The following is a 12,254-nucleotide window of genomic DNA, read 5'->3' as shown; positions in this document are numbered from 1 at the left end:
TTACCATTTTTGCCTTTGAAAAAAAAAAAAAAAAAAAAAAAAAAAGATATTTTTACCTAGAGATTTTCTAGGTGCTTAAACTTGATAGTCTTATGTTTCTTATACAGAAATCCTAAGACCAATAAGTAACAGAAGACTACTTGCTTATGTTCCCTAACAGTGCAACTACAATGCATGTTGCAAAGAACATGCAACCCTTTAAGACAGTGAGATCCACCTCATTTCAAACAAGGAGCAAATCAAAAAATAGGAAAAATTAACCAACTTCTGTCAGTAATAAGAGAACCTGTGGCAGCCAGGAATAAAAGCCAGGAGCTCTGTTTTCCCAGTGGTATGCACACAGAATCAGACAAACATGGAATTTCCTTACTGTCTTTAAAGGCAACCTGATTTTTCCATGAGGATCACATGGGATGCAGTTGTTTAGCTATGATATTGTTTAAGAGCACAGTAATAGCTTCAAATGTTTATGAACAGGAAAAACTATGTTTTCTCAGACTATCAAATGAGTATTATTCAGCACACAGAACAGGGGAGTTACACAGCTACTGCAGTTCTAGAGTGTGGATTACATGGAAAAATAGAAAAAGTGTTCTCACCGATGCAATTTGCCACCGTAGAAGGGCTTGGTGTGAAAGTTAATACTTGCAGAATACCCAGTCTTCGCACAATTAATGTTGACTTTTCCTCCCAGTTCTACCCAGGGAACAGTTAAAATTGACCGAGCATATGCACAGGGCAGAGAGAACGTGTATTCTTCCCCATGTTCCAAGAGACTTAAGAGACCTGTGTGAAGAAATACAAGAATCCCTAAAGACCAAACAAGTTATTGAAACAGATAGCCAATACTACATCTGACTACTTTTCCTCACAGCACCTCACACACACAAACACCCCCAAAAAATTGATTACGGATTCTAGATACAAACATTTTCCTGAAATGACTAACCTGAGTAACATGCATTTATACTTCTTTTGGGAAAATACATTAATCCTAATAATATTGCTCCATAAAGCACAACATTGTGCTGTGCAACATACTTTTCAGTAGTATGTAAAAGGGCTGGTCACCCTCTTATTGATGGTTCTGGAGCACAGCAACACAAGACTTATGCTGCCAAAAGGAAGAAATGAATCAATACCCTGAACTGCAGATCCTGAGGAAGGCTAATACTCCCGTTCTGTTTTCCCTCCCTATAATACATCCTACCCTATCTGAAGGCAGGTAGCAGAGACAACCCTCCCTACTGCACCTCTCTGCCAAGATAAACCCAACTCTTTCCTTGACAGTAGCTTTTGCAATAAATGTCAAGAATCTCATAAAAAACTAGAATTTTCTTAGGGTTTTAAGATGTGTGGGTTTTGTTTATTCCTATTAAAAAACCCACAAGATCTACCTCATGCCCTTACAAGCACATAGCATGACACCTGACTGCTGCCTACATCGACCCATGCCTCTGTAGTATGTTGTCACTCTGCATCTGACATAAGTATGAAAAACATGAGAAATTCTGAAGAGTTATGACATGATTTAAGAAATGCCCTAGAGGAGATATCAACTTCAAAAATTACCTGGTACAGCCAAAGCATCGAGATGTGCCTTCCACATCCCCTGCCATGCTCATTCCTCTGTCATGTACGCAGTTCACATGCAAGTGCCTGGAATCCCCAGTTACTGGGCAATATACACACGGAACACAGAATGGGAGATGCTGTCTCATCTCTTGCAGTAAATACTAGTACTAAAGGGAAATTACAGTTTAAGGGCAGTTACCCTTCTCTGTCCCTAAAGGATCCAATTTCTGTAGTTAAAATTAAAGCTTGCATAGTAAGATACATAACTGTAATATATGCAGATTGAACAACACTTCTATTTCATAAATGTCTGGTGCAAATTAGTCTGTCCGATGCTTGTAAACTGATATTTATGAATGTTTCCAATTACAGCAACTGCCCTTTGGTTTAAAAGTCAAAATTTTATTTCCAAATATAATCCTGATTTCTGGCAAAGCATAAACCTATCTAGGGGTCGTCTTCCCCACATGAAAACTTGCTGTTTATAATGAGGACTTGTAGTATCTTCTGTACTTCGTAAACAGTAAAGTAAGAAATCACAGAGTGACTGTACATTAAGGTTTACAGATCATAGAGACGAGAGGAAAAACAAAACTACGTGGGAAAAAAAAAAATTGGAAGACTCACAATAGCAGCTGACCATCTCTGCAAGCAAATTTTTTTTTAAAAGTCTTTGAAAGAAAACTACCAAGCAGTATTCATCTCTATTTCTGCCAGAGGCACGCAACATCAAATTTCCTCTCAAAGTAATACTTCAACAACTTTCTAAAATGAATAAAGGACAGAAGTTACACTTACCCTCACCAACCATTGTCACTCCTATTGACATTCCTAAGAATTTACTTTTTGTCCAGACGTGGGCATTGACACACATCTTTCTCTCTACACATTCAGCGTAAAACCCTGAGACAGGAGGATGGTGGGATACTTGCTCGGCTACAAATTTTACTGTATAGTAGTCCAGCTCTGTTTGGCCTTCCAGATCTTTAGACAGAGTTACTTGCTCTGAGGGGGAGTGAGCAGAGAAGTTACTGCCAGCATCAGTGGCTATGTCGCTCTTGGGCATCCTCCAGGAGCAGTGAAATGTTTCCCCAATGATTGGATTGTATGGTTTCTTTGCAATAGCTCCTTTGCGACCTTCGTGAAATGAAGTGAGATAATACTCAACAAAGCGGATCATCCTCTCCTCAGGGGTAGTGCCATTTGTGATTGCAATGAAGAGATCTGGATGGGACATGAAGTCCGCATACATCTCCAACAACGATCGCTTCTCTAAAATGAAAGTGGGAAGAACCACCTGAAATAAAAGAAAACCCGGAAAGCTCTCGTAAGTAAAACAAAGAGACAGGCATTTTTATAAGGGAAGTTCTCAGGTGGAAGATTCTGTCCTGTTTTGGACACCACACTTTCAGACTGAACTTTCTCGTTCCTATTCTAAGGTGTGAGAAAAATACAGTCATCAGAGCTCCCAGAAAAGCAATTTACAAGGAGAAAAAAGCCCAATAAGTACTATTAGGACTAAAGAGGCTGAAAGGGACTACACATCCCTCAAAAAACATGAAAGAGCTGCAAAGAGATAATGTGGCCCACATGTCTGTGGAGGAGAAAACAAGCAGGAAGGAGCTCAAACTATAGCAAGAAAGGTTCAGGGCAGAGGTTAGGAAAGGTTTTGTCTAATAGAGAGAAAAGCAGGCAAGCTATGCTAGTGCTCTTGAGAGCCTGCAGAGTGTCTCTCACCACAGCAACCAGGACAAGCATCCATGAGAAATAACATAGTAGAGGTTGATCCTGTACCGCTGAGCAGAGGACCTTATACTTTCCCAGCTATACTCACCACCATAAAAAACAGCAGTCCTGTCCTTTGCTGGGCCAAGAGCAATACTGTAGAGTAAGAGGCTGTGGGTATCATCAGTCTTTTCCCTCCCCGTAGTGGCAACTAACCTTACGTAACTAACTCTATTGTAAAGAGCAACACAGGGTGTCTCACCCATGAGATCAAGACAGTGCATTTAAATCCGCTGCATTCAAAGAGGCAGCGCACAGACGTAAGACTCTTAAAAGATCTACAAGTTAAGCTGAATACACTGGCCATGTTGTTGCAACACCAACAAGGAATATTAAAGTTGCTTTTCACTTCAGTATGCTGATATTTAAGTTAAATGCGATTCTAACAACTTCATTACCTGTTTTGAAGTCAGGCTTGTCACATTTCAATGCTTTGCCTGCTCTGAACTAAAGACAATTCTACGCACACAGCCCAAAGTCACAAGTGGGAGACAGACTTGACAATTTGTTCCAACTAAGAGAAAGAGACAGACAAAATCCAATCCTCAGTATAAGTGAAATAATGATTTAATGAGTTCCTGATTAAGCAGCAGGGGTTTAAGTTTGGCCCACAGGCAGCAGGGCCTGTTCATGCCACCTTTTTTTTTTCTCCAAATTGCGAAATGTAAGCTCCACAATACAAGCGTTTCTAGTGGCCAAGTAGCTAGTGCTCAAAAAATATAGCTTGAAAAAAAAGAAAAAAAACAATTCTAATCCGTAACTCCAAGAAAGAGAGCGTTTTCCTCATTCCATGCCACCGTAAAATCCATTTTTTCTTTAAAAGTATCTAGTGCTTATGGTAAGAAGTCTTTACAGGAGTGAACTGAACATAAGCTGGTAGCAGCCCAATTTTCCCAGAGTTGCTGCTCAAGTTGACTAGCAGCAACTGAGCATTAATTTTTCAAAGCTGCTTGCTTTTGAGATCTGCACTGAACTGTCAAACCCACTTCTCTCCAGTATAACTTTGTTCCTTCTTGCTGTAACTGTGAGCAAACACAGAAATGAGAATAGGACACAGAGGCGTAAACAGACGTCTAAGGATAGATAATAAAGAACCAAAAGAAAACTTCTTTTCAGAAGCAGCATGAATACAGGTGTAGGGTTATGCGAGTTGTGTGTAAAAGCATTATCAAGTGAGAAAAGAGATCATGGAAGGAAAGCAGAAAGACAAAAATGAGAAGGCTGTAGAAAACAGCACGGAAAGAGTAAGGTGCAAACACAGTAAAAGAAAACAGGCCATTATAGGAAAGCCACAAAAACACAGTAGAAAACACAAAGAGAACGTAATAGAAAAGATACTGCCAGTTGCATTAAAGAAAATCCACTCCCTCAGCACGTCTCACTTAAAACCTGCAATGTCCTGGGACATCAGAGCTTGGGACCTGAAGTTGCTACAGGCCACAATTTCATATTAAACTCAGTATTGTTCGATACAGGAGTTGAGTTTAAAATGGCACTTCACTTTTACTGCAACCAGTTTTCACACTTCAGTTACTCACTCTTGTTAAGTCCATGCCAAGTTTCAGCTGAGATAAGAGATGCAAGATAACACTGCGCTGTTCTTCTACCGCTCCTAGATCATCTTCTTTATCATCACAGATATCCTCCAGCTCCTCATCTGGATTTATTTCTTCAGGTTCCTGGAATAAGATCCATGAACATCAGCTCAAAGATGTGACTGGCCAGACAATATCCAAAAAGGACTTCATATTGCATTTAACTGTCCACGTATGAAAAGACGACTAAACAAACCCCTGCACAGAGCTACGCAATGGAATCTACCCCCAAGATATACAACAGTTGAAGAATTTAAAGGGACATTAAGATAACTCAGTGCAGATTTCATCTAGAGGATTCAGGCTAAGATTTCTCACCATCTCTCACACAGGTCAGGGAAAAAAAAGCTTAAAAGCAAACATGACCTGTTTTCCTGTAAGTTTTGTGAGCTAACAGAATGGCAAGCACCTAACACATAGACACAGATAGCAAAGCAAATGCTAGCAGAAATTCCAGCCACCTCAATAACACCCCTCCACCTCCACACTGCTGCAGCCTTTCCAGTGTTGCCACCATTACTCCAAAGGCTGTAGCAAATGGTAGTTCCTAGTTACTTGCTTACTGTCATGCCCGATGACAAGCAAGGAAGATATCTACAGGCTCGTCTTCCCAAGCATTATCAGTGTTGCTGCTAGTGCCCATATGTAACAGTAAAGGAAAAGGAACTTGGAGTAGTTTTATAAAAACAACAACTAAAAAAACCACACATACACACCACACGTGCTGGTTGCCTGTTGGCATAACTAAAGCACGCGGACAGACTAGCAGGAATTATATTAGCACCATTTTAACAACCACCACCCCGCAACCAGAAAGCTGGCGGAAGGGATGGTGGTGTTCCTAGGGCTCTGAGCAGCATCCTCCTGTGGCAAACAGCTGGAGGGAGGCAGATGCAGAGGGGAGAGGCATGGAATGCCACAGGAGGGCAGCAATATGTGACTGCCCAAAGCCCTTTGCCCCGGACCAGCTGCCCCAGCTCAAGGCAAATTTGTGAACACTCAACCACCGAACATGGGGGGCCAAGTCCTCACACAGAGCTCCAACCCTGATGAAAACTGCAGTATCACACAGGTGACCCCTTTCCAAGGATGCTACGCTGTTCTGCTATCATAAATAAGGGAGCTGAAAACATCTAAAGGGAGTGATAAGACTAGTCATATCCCAAATACAGACAGTGACATACATTAAGCACTTGAACTGTAACTCAATTATTAGAAGGAGGAAGGAATTAAGTGATTTACTTGAAAGCTCCTGGTTTGTTTCATTTTTTCTTTTTTTAACTTAGTAGTAACTACTCAGATCCATTTAAAAATCTATAAACAATAGCAATTGAAAAAAATCTTTTCCATTTCAATTTTGCTACAAGATAGCACAGCACTTTGCAGAGACACACAACAGCACATTATCTTTTCACAATGATATAGTCTCATCCAAACAACTGTGTGAAACCAACCAGTATAAAAAAAAAAATGTAATTACAATTTTCTAGCTTAGTTAGGAAAGCATGTTCTTTATCGCAATCCCTGCTGATTTTTTACTTTAGTATTTTGCACTTTAAATCAATTTTGACAGTTATAATGATGCAGGCTATAGCTGTATTTCAAATACATTAAGCCATCCTGAAGTCAAGTGATAAGAGTTGCTCAGATTAAGAAAAAAACAGATGCAGCAAGAGCTAGAAGAGACAGGCAGGTAGATTTAATAGCCAGAGACCAGCAATTTTGTGTCTCATCTCCTTAGGCCCATTTTGAGAGCGTCATGAATTCCAGTTAGGTTTTTTGCACATCAATTTCCAGTTGTTTTAGATCAAAATGCAAGGGAATACTGCAACGACACCTGCATTACCGTCCCAGTTGGTTCCCTCCACTTGACAGCTACAGAAAGCAGAAAAAATTTATTGAAAAAGAAAGGTAGAAAGTTTCGTTTACTGCAACTGCCTTCACTCTTCCTCCAAACACAACTAATCAAAAAGTGTGAGAAGAATTGTCATTAAATCATTTTCACATAATATGATTGAAGCATTTACAGATATTCCTCAAAATAATTCCCAGCAGAAATGGGATGTTGACATTACCTTACCCTTGTTAGCTGGCAGGGCTCTGCAATGGACTGCTCTTCCCTGACAGATGCCGGCTTGTTTATCTCTGCTGGGAAATTCTGAGCTGCTCCATTTTTGAAGTGGTTTGCCAGAGATATCTTCGGTTCCAACCAACTGATCGTCGTTCCTGAAGCAAAAGAAAGTTTGCGCGGAAACTTGCTCATTCTCTGGAAGGTCAGTAAATAGCAGTTTTCACAAAAGAGCGATTTTTTAAGGAATAAGCTGAAAGCAGCCAATTCCTCCTGCAGCCAATCTCTTCAGCAGCCACTAAACAAAGGTGGTGCAATGAGACACCACCTTCAGTGATCATTAGCACAAACACTGCGATTGGCGAGCTGCAATACATGCAACTTGGACTGGAGAAACTAGTTGGTGTCATGAAAGGCGTAATCAGACACTACAGGAAGAACCCAGCATCACGGGAATGTTAAGGAACCTTTACAATTTTCTTTAACTGGTACCAAAAAAAAAGCCCACCACTCATCAGCTTCTCAAACCCAGCTCAGTTCTAGACTAAAAAAAAGAGCGAAAGCAGAAAAAGTTTTGTAGCCAGTGTCTTCTCTGGAGATGGTACTTGTCTTTTCTCTGCTGCAAAGGCGGCAAGCACACGCTGCTGAATAAATAATAATTGCTCAAAACAAAACAAAACAAACCCACTGCAGGGCTTGGAAAGCTATTACCCACTCAATGATTCCACCATCTCTAGTTACTCCCAGCTAATTTATCAGAACGGATCAGGTTCCTCATTAATAATACACACGTTCTGTTCTTTTTCAAAGGCTAATAAATGTACAGGTGACTCCAATCGGTTTTTACTGAAGAACACACAAACTGACAAACCATCTTGGCTGGGCTGCGAACACAGAAATTCTTAGGAAGTCTGAATTTCTACCACCACGCAGCAGTTTCCTGTGCTTAGGAACCTACACCGAGGCAGCTCTTGTCTCTTCCTGCACGATACACAATCCTTTATTTCCAGACGCCTGTTACCTGGAACTAGGTCACACCCTCAACCACAACAGGCAGAGTAAGCTTAATTCAGATGAACAGCAGCATTTCCACTGGGACAGTACTGGGGCAGGAAAAAAGTCCAACTTTACTAATGGGCCCAGACAACCTTTTCACCAGCAAGATAGTTTACTTTCATCAAGTCTATTACTCATTAATCCATTACATAGTGAGAAATGAGAATCCCTCAGTGGTTTAAGCTATTTAAAAGGAAGTTTCAAAATCAAAAAATAAGATGCTCAGAATGTCACTGTCATGCTTATCTTTTCGAAAAGGTTTTACTCATCTTTAAATCCTCTTCGTGAACAGCACCTGCTTTCTGAGCTATAACTTTCAAAACAATAATCTCTAATTGCATGTTCTAGGCTGCTTTTAATCCACACTCATGCCTCTATATTAGCTTGAATTTAACAAGTAGTATCCCTTTTATACTGCCTATCAGCTACTTCTAAAATAAACTTATTTATTATTAAGGTTATTTTATTTATTAACCTTATTTATTATTAGTTTAATTTTTGCTGTTAAATTCTAGGAGGTTTTTTTAAAGTGATTTGAGCTAGCAGTTGTGTTTTAATCTCTGCGAGTGGACAGGGTACCACACTGATCTTCCAGCTGAAGAGAAGTATTATATTCAAATCCGCTCTTGACTATTTCAGGTAGCACAAGCTACTCTCTTTACTTGTGATCTCCCTTCCCCTAAAAGTCTTCACCCATTTTTTTTAAACAGTTGTCAGCACTTCCCCTCTGCTACAACACAAACCTCTCAAAGTCTATAGTCTTTACTTTCAACATTTTTCTTCAAGAGCTGCAATTTGTTGTTGCAATTCACTTTTATGATAATGAGGTTTTTTGGTTTTTTTTTTTTTAATTCAGTGCATTATTTCACCACTTCTAACTTTTCCTAAATTCAAGTCAATAGCTGCAACTTTCCTGTTCATCTTTAAGTCTGTGATATACAGTATACTGTGATGCAGTTGGGGCAGTATTTTCACTCTTCTGGGGTTTTTTTCTTTGAACAATTTATAGCAAACTGACACTCTTACATAATCTCCAATCCTTGTTTTTTATGCCTGACAAGCACTTGCCCAAGACATTCTTAGCAGTGAAGTGCCACTTTAGCAGACCTGAAAATACTTTTTTTCCACTTCATGTTTAAATTTATGTTCTGTTAGACAAGCCTCCTCTTCATCATCACTTCTTGCTGCATCTCACTCGTATCTAGCTCAAGTATGCTGACCTGCCTTTATGATCCTAGGAAGATTAAATAGTGCTTGTATATATTTTATTAGATAGAACAGTCTGTGTTCAAGATTTTTTCCCCTGAATCATTTTATATTTTCCTACACATAAATATAGAAGTATCTCCTGCAGCATTTGAATTAAGCCACAACACTCTTCCTTTCTGTATCAACTTCTGAAGCCTACCAAAAAGACTCCACCTGTTGAACTAGAAGGATAAGTATGCCTCCGGAGTCGGGGGAAGAAATCTAAGCTAAATAGACTTCTTAAAAAAAAAAAAAAAACAACCCAAAAAAAACCCTTCACAATCCTTGAAAGGAATAAATGTATTACAGTGTCTCTAGAAAAGCCATGCCAGTGGAAGAGTGGAAGACTGCAGAAAGGCACACACGTTCTTTTAATGGTCTGCTTTTAACTCTGGCACCAGTAATGCATCATCCAACCTTCTGCTCCTCCCCTCTCCATCCTTGTCTCTATGATATCACCAGAAATTTTCCAGATTTAGCCATCTTCAAGCAATGTTTTTAGATTTGGCCATTAACAGGCAGATACCAACTGAATAGTAGTCAGATGAATTGAGCTTTTCCCTGCATTGTTTAAAAATTTAAAAAACAACAATCAAAATAAAAAACCCTAACTTCTTCATAAGTTATTACAGTGGTGCTGATTGTGCCCTACTTATTTCCCCAGATACGCTAATGGGTCAAAAAAACCCACCTTAGTAGCACACATGCAAAAATACCAAAACAAAGACTTCTCATGTGCACCTCCCACATCAATAGTTATGCATCAATAGTTAAAAAATTTCACAGGGAATAGGAAGAGTTCTTTCCATGTGAGTAACTTTGGAGTTCCGACAAAGATCTGGAGAGGTGCCATGCAGGTTTTCATTTTTAAAATGAAATTTTGAACTGAAATACAGAAAAAAAAAAAAGTTAATTTGTCCTATTCACATATTCTCTTTTTATGCCTGTGGTGATTTAAAAATCACAAACTATTTTTATATAGTTTTAATACTTTTATACAACACCTTTTTTCATCTTAGAAGCTAAACTACAGCTCCGAAATAGTATGCTCTGGCAAAGCAACTACCACAAATATGATAGGAATACGGGAAAGATAAGATAAGAGACAATTTGTGAGTGTACCTTGTTACATACTTACCATATCTACCATATCTGTTGTATAAGAGAAGCACTTGAGAACCCTCAAAAGCTTTTTTGCTCACAAAAAGCCACAAAGTAAATACATGAAAAAAAAATCACAGTAAGATGCAAAAGAATTTACAAACAGGAAAGCACACATTCAGTTCCATAGGCTGCACACAAATTAGGTGGAATGCATGTTATTCCACACCCATTAGCAGTGGGGTTTGGGGTTTGTGGGGGTTTTTTTTGTTTGTTGGGGGGGTTGGTTGTTTATGAAAAGAGAGTTTTGTTTGTTTGTATACCTTTAACCAATCTGCATCTGTCTACCTTTAACCAATCTGCATTTGCTTACAAGTCTGTTCTGCCTCAGAATGGAATGCACCACTTACCTTAGCCCATGTTCTAGACTAGGATGGAAACCAAAATAAGAATACTGATATATAAACAGTATTAATAACCACCTGTGCAACTGTAAAGCTTTGTATTTTAATGCTTAACTAGAAATGAAAGCTACACACATGTAAGTGCTTACAATAGGTATTTAGAGTGTAAAAAAAGCATGACATTTGACACAGCTGTACTGGACACCACATATCCTAGAACCTGCAATCCCATAAAAGTCCCCTTCCACTATTACTGTTCCTGAGCAGCCAGTTACATCCCAAAGGCAGCCTTCTTGCTGTGGTGCCTTATGTACTTTATTCTGTTGCGAGATGCTCCCAACAATTAAATGTTACATTTATACAGCTGCTGCCTGAGACTTCTTGATAGAATAGAGAAGACAATTAAAAAAAAAAAAATACAATACACACATGAGTTCTACCCAACACTAGCAATTCAGACTCTAGGAAAAACTCACAAGAAACTAGGCAGCCAGCAGTTTTCTCTATCCACGTGAAACTGGATTTACTGCAACAAGTACTTTTGCAAGAAAGAAAGGATTTGTATTTGTTGCAGGGTTCTGCTCTTTGTGAGCATCTATACCCACCTGCTGGTAAGGATCCCTTTTGTTGAGAAGCATGTTGTAACTGGAGAATATGGAAACAGTCATTTAAGCAGTTCATGGTTGCCATGGAAGTTGCTTTCAGCATTAATAGGTCTTGATCCAAGGATGTAAGGTGACCGGAGACAGGAAGGCATTCTATGCTCCTTATCAAGTCTCTCTGCTGGCCCTCAGCTTGAGACATCATCTGTCAAACAAAACAGTCACTTATCAGGTAATGGAAGTGTGTTGTGTGGTACATGTTTAGCTGTGCCCACAGAGGATCCCAAATGATTTTATGACGATAATAAAACTAAAAGCTAATAGATTATGTATAATTTACTGTACTTTTTTTTTCCTTGATGCAGCTACTACAGAGTCATTGAATGCATGATGAAATTCCCACGGCGATACATGGCACCTTATTAACAAGCAAAAGAATATCAAAGTGACTTCAAAAAAAAAAAAGCAAAGAGAAATTTGAACGTGATACTTGCTGCAGTAATTATCAAACACTTTCATGCTTGGTTGATAGGGATGGGGGGAAAACACCCCACACACTCTGTGTGAGGAGTAATTAAGCTCTGTGCTCTACACAGCCTGGAAGAGGATCTATGAGGTACTATTTGTGGGTATCAAGATCTTTTCACTCCCTGTGATAAGAGATCCAGCACTTTAAAGGAAACGACCTGTATCACTCAGTTCGGCTCAAACCATACAGGATTCTCCTTTATTGTCTGCACTGCCACCACACTTAGGATCACTATCTCACTGTTTACTTTGCAGAGGAGGAAGAAAAAGCAGCAGGATTTTCCCCTTCGTT

General features: G+C 39.4%; 1 protein-coding gene across 1 annotated transcript in view; it reads right to left on the bottom strand.

Moving 5' to 3' along the window:
- Positions 1-12,254, bottom strand: part of OSBPL11 (oxysterol binding protein like 11) — a 44,119-nt gene that overhangs the window by 7,173 nt on the left and 24,692 nt on the right. The window contains exons 6-10 of the mRNA XM_075710188.1: positions 11,438-11,639; positions 7,036-7,181; positions 4,899-5,039; positions 2,374-2,872; positions 600-786 (exon numbers count right to left, since the gene is read on the bottom strand). Of these exons, the coding sequence (XP_075566303.1) occupies positions 600-786; positions 2,374-2,872; positions 4,899-5,039; positions 7,036-7,181; positions 11,438-11,639 (1,175 nt within the window). The remainder of the gene's footprint in view (positions 1-599; positions 787-2,373; positions 2,873-4,898; positions 5,040-7,035; positions 7,182-11,437; positions 11,640-12,254) is intronic.

This window comes from Pelecanus crispus, chromosome 5 (genome assembly GCF_030463565.1).
Source record: "Pelecanus crispus isolate bPelCri1 chromosome 5, bPelCri1.pri, whole genome shotgun sequence".
Classification (NCBI taxonomy): domain Eukaryota; kingdom Metazoa; phylum Chordata; class Aves; order Pelecaniformes; family Pelecanidae; genus Pelecanus; species Pelecanus crispus.
Note: the sequence above shows the minus strand (reverse complement) of the source record. Positions and strands in the feature narration are given on the sequence as shown.